Source organism: Bactrocera neohumeralis, chromosome 6, assembly GCF_024586455.1.
Source record: "Bactrocera neohumeralis isolate Rockhampton chromosome 6, APGP_CSIRO_Bneo_wtdbg2-racon-allhic-juicebox.fasta_v2, whole genome shotgun sequence".
NCBI lineage: Eukaryota > Metazoa > Arthropoda > Insecta > Diptera > Tephritidae > Bactrocera > Bactrocera neohumeralis.
Genome location: NC_065923.1, coordinates 13,306,596 through 13,326,877, shown reverse-complemented (window position 1 = coordinate 13,326,877; position 20,282 = coordinate 13,306,596). Strand labels below are relative to the sequence as shown.

General features: G+C 32.9%; 1 protein-coding gene across 3 annotated transcripts; it reads left to right on the top strand.

Moving 5' to 3' along the window:
• The first annotated feature begins 389 nt into the window (after window positions 1–389).
• On the top strand, window positions 390–14,992 carry LOC126762477 (carboxypeptidase B). Of its 3 annotated transcripts, none has more exons than XM_050479252.1 (8): window positions 390–445; window positions 2,629–2,882; window positions 13,246–13,452; window positions 13,519–13,627; window positions 13,693–14,004; window positions 14,067–14,177; window positions 14,248–14,402; window positions 14,531–14,992. In XM_050479252.1, exons 2-8 carry the CDS (start codon window positions 2,803–2,805, stop codon window positions 14,820–14,822), a joined length of 1,266 nt encoding a protein of 421 aa, XP_050335209.1. In that variant the 5' UTR covers window positions 390–445; window positions 2,629–2,802; the 3' UTR covers window positions 14,823–14,992. The 3 variants fall into 3 exon arrangements, with proteins under 3 accessions (XP_050335209.1, XP_050335210.1, XP_050335208.1); XM_050479253.1 differs by having other exon boundaries at window positions 399–455; XM_050479251.1 differs by having other exon boundaries at window positions 406–507.
• Window positions 14,993–20,282: the final 5,290 nt, after the last annotated feature.

Genomic DNA, 20,282 nt, shown 5'->3' with positions numbered 1-20,282 from the left:
TCTATAAACAACAACAACACTTACAAAAAAAATATTGAATAGCGGCTGATCTGTTTTGCTTTGTTTTGTTTCCTTTTCTGATTATGTTTTCTTTTTTTATTTTTTTGTTTTTGATTTTGTGATTTTTACAGTTGCGCTGCGGCATCTCAAGCATCGACGAAATATTTTCGGCGAGATTTAATTGTGCGGTCGCGTCGTTAACGCGTTTGCATTTTCGGTCTCAACTTCACCTCCAGCTTCATTATTTTAATTTCTTGTATCTAAAACTAATTTTATTTCTACTTTTTGTTAATTTTTTTATTTTTTTTTTTGCTTTTTCGTGCATATTTTTCTACTTCTAATCGCGCACGCTCGTCTTCTTTCTCAGCCCAGACGGAAGGTGAGCATCAGTCTGCGGTATTATCGAAAGCGGTACGGACGTGGCAGCTCTGGGCAGCTCTTGGCGGTACTGATTGGTTGTTGCTATTGTTATTGACATTGATGTGAAGTGGATTTTGTGGCGCTGGAGTTTAGTGAATTTTAAAACTTTAATTTGTGAAAAATGAAGTGCGTTACTGCTGCTGTTGTTATGTGTGTGTGTTTGGGCGTTGGTGAAAAAGCGGACCAAAAAAATTATAAAAAATATGAAAAAATTGATAAAAATATACACTTTCTTTAATTAATAAAATTATAAAGTAATATTAAAATTTTTTTCAAATTTTTGAACAAATAAAATTTATTGGAATAACTCGCCATTAAGTAAAGTGAAAAAGGTGAAATTCTATATCACATATAGAATTATTATAATCTAGATTTTAAATTATCAATAAAAAATATACAACTTAAAAAAAATTTTTTTGAAAAATATTGTATACAAAAAAATAGTGAAAAGTTTTTCATAAATAAAAAAAAAAATACTTGAAAAATTTTTAAGCAAAGAAATATATAAAACAAATAATATACTTTTTATAATATTATCATTAAACAATTAAAATTAAATTGTAATAACATAAAAGAGTATAAAAAAGTAAAAAAGGAACAAAAAAATTGGTAATAATTTAAAATATTAAATTATATACATACATTTTTATTATAAAAAAAGTAAAATAAACATAAAAAGACAAAAATTAATAATTAACAATTTAATTAATAATAATTTTAAAATATTAAAAAAGATATATTTTCTTTATAAAAAAATAGAAAAAAGATAAAAGGGACAAACATTAAAAAATTAAAAAAACATAAATAATTAATAATTTAATTAATTATAATTTTAAAATATTATTAACTTTATATTTTTATTACAAAACAGTAGGAAAAATATAAGATAAGACAATTAATAAAATTAATAACTAATAATTTAATTAATAATAATTTTAAATATTAAAAAATATATGTTTTAATTATAAAAGAGTAGAAGGAACATAAAAAAAGACAAATTTTAAAAAATAAATAATTTAATTAATAATAATTTACAAATATTAAATTATTTTAGCTAATTAATAAATTAGTACTTCTTAATTAAAAGAGAAAGTATATGTTAATTAAACATTTTATAGCAATTTAATATTAATTTTAAATAATTAATAATAATTTTTGTATATACATATGTATGTTATACAATTTTTTTTTAAAAACATTTACTTTAAAATTAAAAGAAATTCTAAAAAAAAATTTAATTTTTAATATACTAAAAAATTATAATTTATAATTTAAAAAATTTATATATAAAAAAAAATTATAATTTTATAATTAAGAAAAATTAACCTGAGGATTTATGTACTAAATTAAAAAAAAAATATTAAAAAATTCATAATTTTATTTAATACTTTAAATAAAATTACAAATTTTGTAGAGCTTTTTGTTTATTTAGTACTTAAATCCTGAAATTAATTTTGTAAAACAAATATAATAAATTTAAAAAATAATTATGCTGAAATTACAAAAACTAAAAACTGTTGAAACTATAATTACAAATTGTGATTATTTACTTATTTTTATATATATTAAAATAAGATGCTTTAAAATGTTTTATACATATTTTTCTTAAAAACTAAAAAGATTTGAATTTAAAAATATTTTTAAATGTTTTTTTGTTTGTAAATTTAAATCTGAAAAATTGATATTTTTTAATATACAGAAACATTTTGTGGGTTTAGTGTTTTAAATACTTATATATTCAATCGTTTATTTAAGTATATTAAAAGTAAATGAAAAAAAATCAAAATAGGAGAAATTTACATTTTTTATTTACAAACAAAAGCAAACATTCTAAATTTAAGAGCTTTTATTAGGTAAATTAAGAAAATAGTTTTAAAATTTTTTGACATATTTTCTTAAAATTTATACACAAGTATCATTATTACATATAAATGCGGCAAAGTGAACACTTAACTGCAATAGCCAATCGTCTACAAACACATACACACACACACACACAATAATATGTCAGCGCGCATGTGCACGAGTCACTCAACTGCAAAAGTCGCGATATCCCGGTATCTCCATGTCATCGTCGACAATGCTTTGCGCATGCGAATTCGCCGTTGAATGCAAATTGCGCCGACATGCAAATTTATAAATATTCTTTCAATAAAAAAACTTGTGTTAATTCCAACATATCTAATTAATTCAAATTTTGCATTTTAGAATATAAAACCACGATTATGAGAACCCGAAAGTGTTAAACGAAATAAACGAAAAATTTAAAAAAAGATAAAGAAAAAAGTGCTTTAAAAAAATTGCTAACAGCAAGTGCCATATAAGCTTTTTCTGAGTCTGAACCAGTGAGTTGAATAAATTTTGCATCTTTCCTTGCACAAAATGTGGCTGAAAGCGTTCAGTATAGCCGTATTGGCGTTATGTGCTGGAGCGGCAGCGTCGAATTTGGACCGTTATGAAGGGTAAGTAAGCAGGGTAAAAGAAAAAAATTGAATTGTTAATAAAATGTATCATTAACTGTTTATGTTTAGTTGGGAAATAAAATATTAAAAAAATATTTTTTCGGAGGATTAGATTTTTTCTACGATTTTTATTTTTCAAATTTGTAAGTATTCAATTTTTTTGCGAGTTAAATAAAATTTAATTTCCCTGTAAGTCAGACCACTGATGAATATTTGTTAACAAATTTTCAAACAACAAAAAAAAAGTTTCGTTTAATTATTTGTGCTCTTCGAAATTTTATTCTTTCTTAGCACAAATTTTGCACCGTTATCTGCAAAACACGCTCTCTTATATTCATTGAGATAACTCAGGCGTTGACCGTTATATGTAGTCACCTGGAAGTTCATAAATCTTTATACATATTAGATATATGGGAGCTCAGGGAAGTATTGTCCCTATTCAACCCCATTTTTGATACACACAAGTGGGCCACGCCCGCTTATACAATTTTGAAACTAGCTCCATTAAAGTTCTGTCATATTAATATTTATAAAGACGTGAAATCACGAGTTATGGTTTGTATCGTATAAAGTTTACCAGCACTATTCTTATTTGTGCCAGCATCATACTTTCAGTTTTTTGCATATTGTTACAAGGTATACACTATATGCAAGTATCTACTTAAAATAATATGAAAGAGTCGTGCCGAACTTAGATACAACTATACCCTATATAGGTAATTTTGTACCGAATTTAGATATATTCGTTCTTATGTGGCATTTCAATGCAAAATTTTTGTACCGAATTTAGATACCACAATACCGTATATAGGTATTTTTGTACCGAAATTAGAAATATTTATTTTTATTTGGCTTTTATTGTTATAATCGGATACCACTATACCGTATATAGGTAATTTTGCACCGGATTAGATAAACTCCTTCTTATGTGGCATTGTAATGCAAAATTTTTGTACCGAATTTAGATACTACCATACCGCATATAGGTATTTTTGTACCGTAATTAGAAGTATTTATTTCTATTTGGCATTAACTTTGATAATTGTTTTAATTATATTAAACATAGATATTTTAAGCATAAGTTAGTACCAGTAGTTAGTCATACCATCTCGCATGTAAAATTTAATGTCTCTGGCATATTTAGTTCTTGATTTTTCTCGCTTTTAATAGATTTTAACAGTACCGTTATATGGGGAGTGAGCGGGGTTATCTACCGATTTCATCCATTTTCACACTGTCGGTAGAAGTTCTTATAAGATTTGTACTCAGCAAATTTGCTTATTGTAGCTTAAGTGGTTTAGAAGATATGTACATTAAACTTGATAGAGGGTGGGACCACGCCCATTTTTTCAAAAATGTTTGTGTACAGGTGCGCCTTGCTACTGCGATCCTCTGTACCAAATTACAGCTTTATATCTTAATTTAGTGCTTAGCTACACGCTTATTTTGTTACTCATACGCTATGACAACCAAAAGCCTCAAAAGAGTTTAGCTCATAGATGTTTAAATGTATTTGGAAGTATTAATAAAAATTATATCAGAAAGTTTTTGCAAGCAAATTATAAAGTTATCTTATATAACAACAATAAAGAGTGTATTCCCAAAACAACAACAATTATACTTTCCTCCAAAAGCTCTGCCACAGTTGCTACACCAAACGACCTTAGCGAATTCATTAACAAATTTTGTGCAACCAACTGATTACGCGTCCGCTTCGAGTTTATTTTTATTTTTCAAACGCACTTTAATTCTTAAATAATCACATTCATAATAGGCAACCTTGCGCGCTGCGCTCAAAGCGCTGCCAAAACACAGAGCGGAAAACGAAAGACTTAAGACACGAACTCGCTGCTGGAAATTCATATTTCACATGCCTTTGACCGAGTTAAACACAAGTTGTTGCATTAAAATTTCAAATAAATTATGAACAAATTTAAACTGTTGCAAAATTGAAATTTTTGGCACAGCTTGATTGTTAATTCTACCCGAAAACGCGTTCACTCTGCATTCACCACTACACTAGTGACTGTGAAAAAGCAAAAGTACAATTAAAAAGCATGTACTGTTTTGCAAACACCGGGTTTGTAAACAACGGGGAGCTGGTGTTTTAATATCTGATAATATTTTATATATTTTTTTTTTCTTTTGTTGCATTTCGCTTTGTTGTTTATTGGCAAGCGCTTTTATTGCATACTAATGTTTACTTTCCTCGCTTTTGTTAAGCCTTTGCCGCTAACGGAGATGAGTTCGAGCAAACAAAACACACGTTTCTTATACCCACTTGCATATTTATGCTTTTGTATGTAAATATTTCATGCAGCTAAGCATCTAAATATGCTTTGTAAGCGCTCGCGCGCGCATAACAATTGTTGAATGCATTGTTGTTTGTGTTATTTTCAATGTGGAAGCAATTGCTCTATGCATACTCAGCAGCTCAGAGGCTATCAAACTGCAGTTAAGCACTTAGCAGTTGAGAGAAAAACCCAAAATGCTTATCACATATTTATGTGATTTTTACGAATTTATTCAGTGACGTTGCCGGTTGTTGTTGATAGTTCTATTTTATATAAGAAAATATATACATATGTTGTTGTGGGTTAAGAATCTCATTTACAATTTATCATATTTTTCTAAGTGTTTAATCATCGTTTGAAAATATATTTTGCTAAGTCATTATTTTAAATAGTGTTCTGAAAGTATTTTTTTATTGTTCTTTTTTGTGCGTTAGTTAGAAATTGAAGAGAAAGTGTAACTATTAACTCAGATAATATGTAAAGAGTTTTTTCCACTCAAGATCGTATGAAAGTGCTTTTGTGATCGCAAAAGTAGCTTCATCCGGAACTATAGGAGGTTTTAACCCGATTGTAGGTAACTAATGCATTATAAAAAATGTCTTTATATATAAAAATTACGTGTCGCGTTTTTTGTCCGCGATGGGCTCCTAAACTAATGAACTGATGTTAGCAAAATTTAGCACACTGTGCCCAGTTTGAAGCAACTTAGAAGATGGGATAGTCAAAACAATTCATAAATAAGAAATACAGTGAAAGCTGCATTAAATGGACGCTCTATTAAGCGCACATCTCCATTACCATATTGACCGGTCCCACAATTTGTTGATATTTATTGAGTACAATCTATTAAGCAGACAACTCTAATAACTGAACAAAAAGGCTGGTTCGTCTGTGTCTGTTTATGGGTGGTTTCTTCCTCTTATTCATATCAAAATACAATAGTGACATTAAAATTTATAGAGGCATGAAATCACGAGTTATGGTTTGTATCGTATAAAATTTATAAACTTTACTAGCGCTTCTATTGTTTACGCCAGCATCATACTTTTAGACTTTTGCATATGGCTTCGTGATATACATCAAATGTAGTTATCTTCTTGAAATAATACAAAATATTTGTACCGAATTTAGATACCACTATACCGTAGTTAGGTATTTTTGTATCGAATTTAGATATATTCCCTTTTATCTGGCATTTCATTTCAAAAGCTTTGTACCGAATTTAGATACCACCATACCGTATTTAGATATTTTTGTACCGAATTTAGATATATTTCTTTTTATCTGGCATTGCAATGCAAAAGCTTTGTACCGAATTTAGATACCACCATAACGTATATACATATATAGGTGTTTTTGTACCGAATTTAGATATATACCTTTTTATGTAGCATTTTAATGCAAAAGTTTTGTATCGAATTTAGATACCACCGTACCTTATATAGGTATTTTTGTACCGAATTTAGATATATTGCTTTTTATATGGCAATGTAATAAAAAATTGTGTACCGAAATTATAAATATTTATTTTTATTTGGCATTTACTTTGATAATTGTTCTAATTATATTAAACATAGATATTTTTAGCATAATTTTTTACCATGTTACATTTATTTAAATGCTCTTTCTGTGAATTAATAAAAAAATGAAAATGATGAAAACCTATTCAATATATTTATAATACGACTATCTGCTTGTCCACTTATCGTAGTTTGGTATTTTTCAGTAACAAAAAATTAAGACAAAATCATGCTTCGGTGACGGTAATCATGTAATAGATTTTTCTAATTCCTCTAAACGCAGAAATTATGTAATAACACATTTGACACCGATTACATAAGAAGGTGTGTTACATATTTTTCACTTTAAAATTTCAATTCGAGGATTTATCAGGAAATATTATAAAACTTTCCTTTTTTTAATTTATAATTCAAGGTCTTTGTTTCACTTCATAAATCACCAATAATAAACCGTCAGGCACTTGTATTATCTATGTTTGACATTGAAATTTCCAGCCTAGGAATTCTCAAAAAAATTCCAAAACTCCAATATTTTTAATTTATGTATCAAAGTCTCTGTTTGGCATCATAAATTGCTAGGCTCATTAGTAATTAATTTATATGCACTGTGAATACATATGTATGTGTGTTTAATTTTTTATTGGAAACTATAAATAAAAAGTAAAAATAAATGAGCTAAAAATATAACTAAAAAAATGTCATTAAAAATGCAACGGCTAATGGAAATTTTACTAAATATCCACTTATTTATGTAAATTGAGTTTAAATTAACCTCTTATTTTATGGTATTTGTGCTGATATGAAGATGTGATATAGTGAAGCCTAACACAAACATTTCTCAAGTTGGCGCCGCATAAATATTGTCGCCCAAATATTTCACATTTTAATATTTTTAACTGCTATGCAAATATCTTGCTTATATGTTATATAATTTATTTATTGCATATACGTATAGGTAATTATGTATATGTTTGTATATTCAATTTGAGTTGCTATCAGCGGAAGTTATTTATCAATTTAAGTTATCACTAACGTATTAGTTAACGGGCAGATAAACAGTGGTGACCAAAGTAACACGCATTCCACTGCTTAAATATTCATATTTGTGTATATATGTATATTTGTATTACTGTATGTGTCTTAATATATATGTATGTGCGACACACATTAGCTAATCAAAATCGGCTGACCTTGATGACACGACCAACCACTTGCGCTGAAAGTATTCGAAAACGGAAGTAAATATGATCATTTATCATTTGTGTTATGCTTGAAATTCAATGCGAATATTTTAGAAAGGAAGTGGTACGAACTTGTTGTCTTAATTGCTGCGCCGCTAATGACGGCCAGTTTAGGCTGGTTTGAACAGGACATTTATTGACTTAATCGTTCTGAAATTTGAATATTGAAACGAAATTCTATTACTTTAGGTTGAAAGACGAACTGGACTACACAAGAACTTAAAAAATATGTATGTGATTGATTTTTTTTGAAATAAGTTATGTGTATAGTGAAATAATATATTTTTAATTTCTAAATAGAATTGTCACTATAAAAAAAAATTGTTTATCCTCAATCCATCAAAAAACGAATAAAATTACGAATTCGAGTAGAATAAATAATTTCCATGAACTTTCTTGGGCAATGTTATTGCTTTTAACAAGTTGTAATTGTTATAATGATTAAATGAACTCTTGTCTAGAAGAGCACACGTGGCATGTGGGGCAATAGCAAAGTAGATAATGGAGGGTCACAACCTAACAAGGTTTAAAAGCATCGTAAACTTCCACATAGACAAATTTTGTGTAATAGGATCAAGAAGAAGAGGAAGAGAAGCAAATGGGTTTGGTGGTAAAGGAGAACTGAGCGAAATATCTCATGTCTTGAAACAAACAGTCCTTGGCTTCCATGTCACTGTTGACAATCATAACTTCGAAGTCGTAGATAATTTCGTCTATCTTGGAACCAGCATTTACCAGCAATGTCAGCCTCGAAATCTACTACTACTATTACTTCGGACTGAGTAGACAATTGCGAAGTAAAGTTCTCTCTCGAAGAACAAAAATCAAATTCTGCAAGTATAAGTCACTCATTATTTCCGTCCTACTATATGGTGCAGAGGCATGGACAATGACAACATCTGTAGAGTCGACTTTACGAGTTTTCGAGAGAAAGGTACTACGGAAGATTTACTGTCCTTCCGCGTTGGCCACGGCGAATATAACATTCGATGGAACGATGAGCTGTATGATCTATACGACAGCATTTTCATAGTTCCGGGAATTAAAAGACAGCGGTTACGCTGGCTAAGTCTTGTCGTCCGAATGGACGAAAACACTCCAGTTCTTAAAGTATTCGGAGCAGAGGAAGAGGAAAACCTCCGCTCCATTGGAAAGACCAAGTGGGGAAGGACCTGGCTTCACATAGAATCTCCAATTGGCGCCAAGCAGCGAAAAGGAAGAACGCGCTGTTGTAAACTCGGCTATAACCAACGGTTAGCGGTGTCTATGTCAATAAAGAAGAAGAATATTCAAGAAGCAGCTCTCCAATATGGGCATAGCTTGTGCATATTTCCGTTTTTTTTAAGCCGGAAATTGCTGACCACTTAATTCCACCGAGTAGGAATCACATTTCTTAAAGTAACGCCCAGCAAGTTTCTGAAAATCATTAAAGTACTGGTTTTATGTGAGCATATATGAAAGAGCGGAGAGTACATTACCTTAGAACGCAGCGCAAACAGCAGTTAAATTGTAATAAAGAGGTGATTTCAGCTCTTCGTCTGCAGCAGGTACCGGTCTGTTTCTCACTTTGCCTTAAGAAACTTATTAACTGATTCTTTTAGTGGCGAAATGCAAAAATCTTGTTGACTATATGAAGCTCAGATTTCTTTTGGATGTCATCTCCTCGCTATACAGACCATTAATTCATTTGGATCACCCTTTTTCTACTTGTTCAAGAAAAATTCAAGGGATTGAGTGATCAAGAGAAATTTATGGTGCTGTTTGGGTATGAGAAGACTCTGCTTCGATCTATATTTTCAGCTAATTACTTAACAAGCAAATTGAATGCTTTGTCTTACTCCTTGCTTGGCCTTTGAATAAAAATCTGCATATGAATAAAACAAAAAAAAAAAAATCACCGACTTCAATGCTTACAGGCTTAAAATAAACAAAAAATAAAATATAATTAAATCACCAAAAAACAAAAATGAAATATAAAAAATGCTAAATTACGACATTGCTTTTGTTGTAATTTTCTTCCTTTGTTTAATGTTTTTTGTGGTCACTACGACATCTGTCTGGTGTCTACGTTGGCGCCATTAGTGTCAGCCGCAGGTGTTTAGAGGGCGATCTTATAAAGGTTGTCTGTATTAAAAAACAAACATTGGCAGCATCTTCATATAATTATATATGCATATATGTAAGTAATCATGTTCGAATAGTAGTGAATAATTGTACACCTGTTGTATACCAATTATCGTGCTCAACTTTTTTTTTTGTTGGATATTAATGATGTCGTGTCGACAAAATATATCAAGCATGAATGAAGCTCTAAGTCAAAGCAAATGCTAATTAAGAATTCAAATCCCAAATATTTGTATATCTAAATGAATATATAATATTATATATATGCACATTTATTTAGTATATACCTATGCTTATCCGATATGCATATATATATGCGTGTGTGTGTAATTTCTTGCTACGCAATTGTTTGTTATAGCTTTTTTTGTTGCCCGCGTTGCACTTGTCACTGCCGCTTGAGTTGCAATATTTTCGGCAGTTTTTGTTTATGTTGTTTTTTTATACGGTATTTTTGATTTTGTGCGCTTGCGTGATTATTTTAATTCCCTTAATCATGACAATAGACATTTCGAAATTCACACTGCTACTGTTGCAGCAATGCCAATGACTTTATTATTGTTGTAATGTTGTAGGTATGTATGCTTGTTTGCTAGTCAGGTGTTGAAGCAGCAATTTCACTTACACAAACGCGTGTTAAGCCGTCTTTTGTTTATGAATATATTTGATGAAATTATTTCGAAATTGTTAACGCCATTATTGACAATATTTGTTGTTGTTTTTGTCTTTGTTTGTGTTCGTTGTTTAAAATATTTGACTTTTTTATTATTTATTTTATAATTTTTACAATTTTTTACAGCAAAATAATCTCCTGTTGACAATGCAACTCAGCGCTATTATTTGTATAATGAGACATTTATTTGTGATAAATATTGTTAATGATTTCGACGACATCTGGCAGTTTTGCGATTTCGAAAAAAATTTAACGTATGTTTTTGGAAAGCTTTTAAGTGCTTTAGCTTTGATAAAATTAAGCAATGAAAATAATAATAACTTGGAAAGCAATTGTTTAGAAATTTAGAGAAAAGATGATTGTGAAAAATTTACAAAATACAAAAAAAAAATATTTGTTATTAGAAGAAAAACCAAGAAAACGACGTTAAATTCGGTTACACCAAAGCTATAATACAGTTTACAAACAAAAAACCCCTAAATGGTGTTTTCGACAATTGAGCAGTTTCTAGTAGAGAAAAGGATATTCTAAAAAGTAAACTTGTCATACTGATTATTTATATAAAGGGTAATCCATTTCGAGGTTTTCAACTTTTTTAAAGAAAAAACACAGAAACTTCGAATTTAATAGGGAATATTTATTATCATTCGAGTGTTGGCCGCGGCTACGTCTTAGATGGTCCATCCATTGAGTCCAATTTTTAATGACTCGTTCATTTCGATTGGTAACGGACGAATGGCATGCGTGATATTTTGCTTCAATGCCTGAATTAAAACGAGAATGTCCACTTAGACTTTAAACTTTACATATCCCCACAGGAAAAAGTTTAGCGGTATGATATAACATCACACGATCGATCAGCCCAAAACGTGAAATCTAACTGCTCTCCGAAGTGTTCTCTCAATTCATTGATTGATGCAATGTGTGGGAAGTGACGCCGTCTTGTAGAAACCAAATGTCGCCGAGACCACGAGCTTCAATTTCAGCCATAAACTAGTCGGTTATCACGGCGCAAAAGCGTTCGCTTTTGATGGTTACGTTCTCACCGGCATCACTTTTGAATAAATATGGACCCATGATTCCACCGGCTCAGAAACCATACCAAACCGTTGTTCTTTCTGGATGAAATGGCAGCTCTTCAAGTTGCTTTTCATTCCAAATGGGCAATTTTGCTTATTTACGAGTACATACCCATTGAGCTAGAAATGGGGCTCTCGTGGAACAAAATTGAGCTCAAAAACTTCGGATCTTCTTGGAACTTTTCAAGAGCCAATAAACCTAAGCGATGTCGCTTGGGAAGGTCGACGCACAATCTGTATTTTGAACACTTTCAATTTAAGATCTCGAAGTAAACTGCGCCAAGTCGTTCCATACGTCAGTCCCAGTTGCTGCGAACGGTGCCTAATCGACTCTCCGCGGTCTTCTTGTATACTCTCAGGTACGACTGCTATATTTACTTCATAGTGAGCTGGACGTGGTGTATTGGATCGAATATTATCCAACAATGAGATGTTGCGACTGGTGTTGTGAATAGTACGCTCATTAGGCTGATTTTGTTGAGCGATTTGTTCAGAAGTTGTTTCAGAAGTAGGTCTTTCCATGATGAAGTGCCAAACAATACTGAACAAAAATAACATGACAGCTTGACATGGCTCACAAGTGATCTGTCAAAAAGAAGCTGAAAGTATTCATCAGATTCAAAACATTTTTGACATCCAGGCATCCTATTATCAGAATGTATTTTCTTAGAGTTTCTATAATATATCTGACAGATTGACCAATACTTTTGATAAAAGGTTCACAATGGCAACTGGGGTCCACATATCCGGTATCTGGGGGAATTGAATAGTTGTAGCCCGATTTCAACCATTTTTGAGCGTAAGATGAAATACAATATTCTTGCAAAGTTTTTTCTGGACACATGGTATGACCCTAGAGTATTTATTTATTGATGCAGCGGTCTTTTATTAGTGTCTAACAAAACCGTAATATGGGGAGTGGGCGGGGTTAGAATTTGAATTCATACATTTTCACAGGGTGGGTAGGGTTGCCAGAAATCCTTATCGTTTGCACACATGGGTGGATGAACAGGCAGACAACCACTAGGTATTTGACTCGTCTTGTCATTTATATCTTCTTCTTTATTGGCGTAGACAACGCTTACGCGGTTATAGTCTAGTTTACAACAACATGCTAGTCGTACTTCGTCTTCGCTGTTTGGCGCCAATTGGAGATTCCAAGTGTAGCCAGATTCTTCTATAGTACACTTGGTCTTTCCAACGGAGTGGAGGTCTGTCTAATGGAGGTCTTTCTATCGAAAATTCGTAAAGTCGTCTGCCATTTATATATTTGTATATAATTCCTTATCCATCTCGATTAGTTTTAGGTAACATATACAACCGTTACTTAAACAAAACTAGTATACTTTGTAGCAACATGTTGCAAGAATATAAAAATAAAAATAAATCATATAACCATTAATAATACTAAAACTTTTTTCCATATATTTTGTAGCTACAACAAATACACAGTCTTCCACGATGGCGAGGATGCCTTCAACTATCTTGTCGATTTACAAACAGAATCAACAGAACTGGACTTTTGGCTGCTAACACGCAATATGTCCGTCGTCACAGTATCACCGACAGAGCAATCCACATTTGAGGCGCGCTTGAACGAATTGAATGCACAATTCGTGGCCAAGCCGCTGATGGAGGAGATGTGAGACCACTAAATCCAAAACACATCTGCTTTAAAAATTAATAAAAAAATAAATATATATTTCAGGTCTGCTTTCAATGAAACACTCGGTGCCTGTGAGGGTTCTGAATGCGAGCTAAATCGCCCAAGACGACAGGCGCGCGGTTTCTTCTCGCACTTTCCGCGCTACTCAGAAGTTCGTAATAATGGAAAACATTACAAGTATTTTTAATGAAACTTACATTTCTTAAAATTCCATAGGTCTTAAATTATATGAGCGCTTTGGCTGCTCGCCACCCGCAAAATTGCCGCTACGAATCGCTTGGTCGCTCCTCTGAGGGTCGCCACATAGCGGCGCTCTCCATATCGCTCAACAGCCGAGTGCGTGATCGTCGTGTGGCCTACATACAGTCGGCGACACACGGACGTGAGTGGATTACACCGCTAACTGTGCTTTATTTGGCCAATGAACTGTTGAACAATTTGCGCGCATTCCAAAGGGTGTTGCAAGATGTCGAAATTTATTTGGTGCCACTGGTCAATCCTGATGGTTATGAGTACTCCTTCACGAATGTGAGTTGCAAGCGACATATTTGCTTTTTTGAATAAATCTAATAAAAAATTTTATGCGCTAGGATCGCTTTTGGCGCAAGAATCGTCATCGCTACGGTGGTCGCTCCTGTGCTGGTGTGGATATCAACCGCAACTTCCCGAACAACTGGAACTATAATGGCGCCAGTCAAAATGTGAGCGCACTCTTCCACTAAAATATTAAAATTGCACAATTTTAAATTGATTTTTTCTTTGTATTTGCAGCTTTGCTCCGAAGTCTACTCCGGCACTGGTCCCACATCGGAGCCTGAGACAGCGGCAGTCGCACGTTATTTGGAGTACAATCGCCATCGCGTGAAACTCAGCTTGGATGTGCACTCGTTTGGCAAGTTCTTGTTCTATCCTTACGGTTATTCGAGGTAAGCGAAATACTCAGCCTTAACTTCCACCACCTATTCGATACAATAAATTTCTTTTTCAAATTATGTGCTTCGAAAAAATTTCATCTTACTAATTACCACAATTTGCAATTATACCCACACTTCAGGAATGCCGTTGCCCCCACCCGCAACCTGCTGCATTCGGTTGCTCAACGCGCCGCCAACCAAATCGCCAAATACCGTGGCACCCATTACACTGTCGGCACTTCGGCTAGCATACTTTACGAGGCTTCTGGCGGTTTGGACGATTATGCTTATGGCAACTTGGGCATCCCCATGTCCTTCACGGTCGAGTTGCCCGGTGAGAACTTCCAAGTGGCGCCATCCGATATCATTCACATCTGCAAGGAGACATTCGCCGGCTTCATCGAGTTTATTCGACACGTTAGCTTGTATTAGTGTAAGAGAGGTGGGACTGTTCGGCGTGTTCTGCAGTCGTGTTGAATGTTAATTACTTAAGTAATGCAATTTTTTATGTCTGTGTGTTAATTAGTATATATTTAAGTAGCAACTTGGTGTACAATTTAATTTAAATGAAATAAAAGAGATTTTATAGACGAAAGAATAAATATTTTAGGTATTTACACTGTGACAAAAAAATGCCCGGAAATTGTAAAAGAAATATTTATTTTCGCTCGTTTTTTCACTCTATTCCGATGATTGTTGACTTGTTTGCTTGGACTCGCGAGAGATGTCGAGCTCTCTTGCCATCTCTCTAATACTTTCGTGACAATTTTCAAGCACCATGTTCTTCTCTATTTTAATATTTTCATCAGTTCGAAAGGTGGAAGGTCGTCCAGAGCGAGGCATGTCTTCAACGAACTCTGGATCGTCTCTGATGGTTCTGTTCCACTCGTAGGTTTGTGTTTTTCAATCACCGTAAGCGTCGTTCAACATTCGCAACGATTTCGCACATTCATTGGAAAGGTATTGTCCTTGTGCGTCTTTTTCGGCATTTGTTATTCATTTGAAGTCTGAAAACGTAAATCCATTTAATATGAAGATATGAAGAAAACCTCAGCCGTAAATTATCGTATTTAGTTGGCTCTAACTGAAGAAACTTGAAAGAAGTAGTTTGTACAATTAAAAGTAGTGACTTTGGCTTGGAAGACGAAGGACGTACTGAGCGTACAACAAAATTTGAAGATGAGGAACTGTAAGATGAAGACTATTGCCAGAAACAAGAAGAGTTAGCATTTCAATCAAGAAAAATGGCACCCCATATGAATTGAAGGCAAAAGACGTTGAAAGAATGTTTTACATATCAGCAATGTTGCATGAATCCTGCAAAAATAAGTCGTTTTTCAGATTGTGATCGGTGATGAGAAATGGATCCATTTCCGCAACTCAAACGCTACGAATCTTATGTGAAACCTGACCAACCAGCCTAATCTACGGCAAAGCCGAATATTCATGACGCCAAGCTATTGCTCTGTATTTGGTGGGATAAGAAGGGCAAGATATTATTCCAAAACCGGATAAAAATATTAATGGGAAAGAGTACTGACAAGATCTTATTAAAGTGTCGAACGTATGAACACGTTCGAAATTCGCGACTAAACACGAAGCGATAATTTTCCATTAGGTTAACGTTTGGCTTTTTGTTGCGGACCGGTTAAAAATAGTTGGGAAAACAGCGCCTTGGAAGTTTTTCCCCACCTCCCTTATAAGTGAGTGTTTGGCCCTTATGACTATCATTTGTCCTGGCCGATACAGAACGTTTTCACTGGAACACAATTTACTTCAGAAGAGGGTAAGCCGGCGCAGTTGTTATGCGATAGACCAAATTAAAATCTCATTTTAACCATTAACCACTCCCCGTATTCACCTGATATGGCAACGTGCGACTTCTTCCTTATAGGAAAAATGCATTCGCCCATGAAAGGAAAGCGTTATGCAGACGTAGAGGCCATTAAAAAGGCTTGCACCGGCATACACTCGTTCGACATGCTTTTGGACCGTGCAAAGGACTGTATTGAAGCAGAAGGAGACTACCTTGTATATTGAAATACTTTTTAACTAATAATATACTTATATATAAGACAGTTCGATTGTTTTTGAATGTTTAAATAAAGCATTAAAAGCTCCTTACATGTGCGCTATAATAAAAAAGCTCATTGAAAGCACATTAACATTTCCTAGTTATGCTACTGTTATAACTCTGTTGCCACAATGTTATCTTACAGTTTATAGGACACAACGAATTTGATTTTTATAGTTTTAATCGCACAAATTTTGCTTATTAAATTTTATTTTCTAATATAATTTTATGGGTTAAATTTCCTAAATAAATCAGAGAAAGGATATTACCATTTTAATAGCATAATTGTTTCTGTTTAGCATAGCGATTTGTAAACTTGGAAGGAATATTATGTTTTAATTTCTTAGAAACCAGATATAAGATCGCTTTTGAATATAATTGTGCTGAAATTTATGATACTTTATTTATTATATCTTCCAATGTCCAACGCTTTGAAAATTGCTTCACCATTTTTAATTTGAATATGCATTGAACCATTGAATTCGTCTTCAGAATATTTTTGGTGTAGATGTTTGGCTACATAAATGTTTCTGAGGGAATGCAAATAATTTTGAAAACGCAAAGAGAATTTTTCATTGAGTAAAGATTGTTTGCGTATTTTCCATAAAGAGCCTGTGAGTTGGCCAGAGCCAGTCTGGCAAAGGCTAGACAATGGACGAGAAAGTGTCTGGATGTTTCTACAAATCCAGTCCTTGAGTAGCTTTGTGCGCAACTCTGCGGTTGCCGGAGTGAGTGCTCTGTTCATTGTACTATCATACAAATAAGTTCCAGTTAGCCATAATCTTCAAAAGCCGCGTGTATAACTTCATCAGCTCTCAGATCATTAATTTGTGATTCATATCATTTTAAGTGAAGCAATTTTCGTTATTGCGAAAAAATGGATAAAAAAGAATTTTGCGTGCTGATAAAGCATTGCTATTTGATATGAAAAAATAGGGTTGAAGTAGAAACTTGGCTTGATGACAAGTTTTCGGACACTGTCCCATGAAAATCAACCATTAAGGATTGGTATGCTAAGTTTAGACGTGGTGAAATGAGCACCAAAAACGGTGAACGCAGTGTACACCCAACAGAGGTTGCTACCGAAGGAAAATATAAAAAGAGTCCAAAAAAAATTTTTATGACCGTAGAGTGAAGTTGTGGGTATGAGGAAGTTCTGTGCAATGGGGTCCGCGCGAGTTCACTTTTGACCAAAAACAAAATGAAATTTGGAGAACCAAAAAATGAAGAATGGCTCATTATTTTCTTCCGAAGTCCATTCGACATTCATCCGAGTGGACAGGATACAATGAACCAGTCAACTATTACATATATAGAGTTATTGGACTGTTTAAAGAAAATGAAAATGTTGCTTCACCAAAATAATGCAAAGGCCTCGAAATGCTTCCGCATCCACCGTATTCTTCAGATCTGGCCACCAGCGACGATATCCTGTTCTCAGAACTCAAAAGAAAGCTCGCAGGAAGAAAATGTAGAGGTGATCGCTGAAACCGAGGCCTATTTTGAAGCGAAGAACAAATCGTACTACAAAAATGGTATCGAAAAGTTGGAGAGTCACTATAATCAGTACATCACCCTTGAGGAGAACTACGTTGAAAAAAAAACGAATTTTGGCAACAAAAATTTGTTTACTATATTAGGCCGGGAATTTTTCGTTTGGTTTGTTGTGAAGATATAATTTTGATCCCAACGTTGTGTGCCCATAAGATGTTTGGTCCGAATATTTTTTTTCCTGCGATAAATTTATGATTACAGTGAAGTTATATGAACTCAGTTCTAAAAAAGTATGATGTTCTTTTATTTAGTTAGGAAACTATATCAAACTCAAATTTAACCTATGAGACAATTTCGCTCTTTCCCATCTATTTTGTTGTAATTTATATATGTATATGTTTTTTTCATTTGTTGTGGTTTCTATTTTCTTTTATTTATTGTCGTACGCTCTACTTTTTCCTTGACTACACTATACTTGATTCAACGTTGATTAGATTACACCAGTGGCATAAATCTCAAAGTGTGTTGCAGAGATTACGTTGATCCAAAGGAAATAAATCACTTATCGCCGTCTACCCTGAATTTTCTGAAACTGTTATCGATTAGCGGCATACTTAAGTTGTCATTCTTTGATTTAAACGCTGATGATTAGATTATTGTTCTTTATATTAGATTAAATGCTTTGATTTTCTAGAAGAGTCATGTTAAAGTGATATAATGAATGAAAATAAATTATTCTTTAAAAAAATACATATGTATGTACTCTTGGAATACTTGATGTCTGAACTTTCTTTCATAGTAGATGTATATATGGTTATGAACGAGGGCAGTCTGATATGTCAGTTCTTCATATATAAATATTCAGCTATAAGCATTCATATTATCGAGTTTTGTTTTCAGTTTAAACTCGGCAGGCATAAAGAACGGATAACCTAAAAAAATTGTGTAAATAAAAAAATTTTGTAATTAAAAAACTTTTCCATCATTACATTTGATGAACCAACAGAAGTGAGGTTAGGTTAGTCGACGTTTAAACCATTAAAAAATATTTTCTATTTTAAAATTTTAAATGTGAAAAGTGCTCACTAATTTTTGAAGAAATTATAATTTCAATGACCTCGAGGATATTTTCGTATTTTATCAAGTGTAAAAATTAGGAAACAAAGGAATTAGAACAATCTTAACAATCCATGAGCTTAAATAGATGTATATAAGGCCATTGTGCCCATTTTCAATTTTTCAAAAAAAGCCTGGGTGCAGCTTCCTTCTGCCATTTCTTCCGTAAAGCTTAGTGTTTCTGAATTCTTTTTTACAAAAAACAAGTAACGAAGGGCTAAGTTTAGTGATTTTCAACATTTTATACTCTTGTATGGGAGGTGGGCGTGAAATTTATTATCCGTCATTTCATATCCATTTTCAAACTGTATATGGAAATGCCTGAAAGAAACGACTCTATAGAGTTTGGTTGACATAGCTATAGTAGTTTCCTTTTCCAAAAAAGTTACGTCCAAATATGTCCCTCCCTAATGCGATCCTTTGTGCCAAATTTCACTTTAATATCTTTATTTGTGGCTTAGTTATGACTCTTTATAAGTTTTCGGTTTTCGCCATTTTGTAGGCGTGGCAGTGGGCCGATTTTGCCCATTTTCGCACTTAACCTTCTTATGGAGCCAAGAAATACGTGTACTAAGTTTCATCATGATATCTCAATTTTTACTCAAGTTACAGCTTGCACGGACGGACGGACAGACGGACGGATAGACAGACAGACATCCGGATTTCAACTCTACTCGTCACCCTGATCACTTTGGTATATATAACCCTATATCTAACTCTTTTAGTTTTAGGACTTACAAACAACCGTGATGTGAACAAAACTATAATACTCTCCTTAGCAACTTTGTTACGAGAGTATAAAAATCATCAATTTATCTCTAATTGGGATTCTTCCACGTCATTTACCTGAAATAGCAAATATCTGTCTTTGGAATTTCAACTTCTCTTATGAGCTTATCATTTATTAAGTTATTAGCAGCTCAGTTTGACCAAATTTTACCAGACTAATAAATAAAAATTGATAAAATGTGGTACGACGTCGATCACATATTTCCAAACTCGGACTATAATTTTACATTTTTGTTGAAAATCAGTTCAATTTCAAAACGCCATAAATTTAGTATGCATATCTCCGATTACGTGTGCATTTTAATTATTTTAATTTAGATTGCCACAGATTTTACGTTAAATTATTTGTGATTAAAGGGTTTCTTTGTATTGATTAGATTGGAATATTCAACACTTTCGGAGCCTATATATAGACGGCT

Coding starts and splice junctions, on each gene's coding strand:
- LOC126762477 (XM_050479252.1), top strand. CDS start 2,803: ATGTGGCTGAAAGCGTTCAGTATAGCCGTATTGGCGTTATGTGCTGGA. Junction 13,628..13,692: donor ACTTTCCGCGCTACTCAGAA/GTTCGTAATAAT, acceptor AAAATTCCATAG/GTCTTAAATTATATGAGCGC. Junction 14,178..14,247: donor ATAATGGCGCCAGTCAAAAT/GTGAGCGCACTC, acceptor TTGTATTTGCAG/CTTTGCTCCGAAGTCTACTC.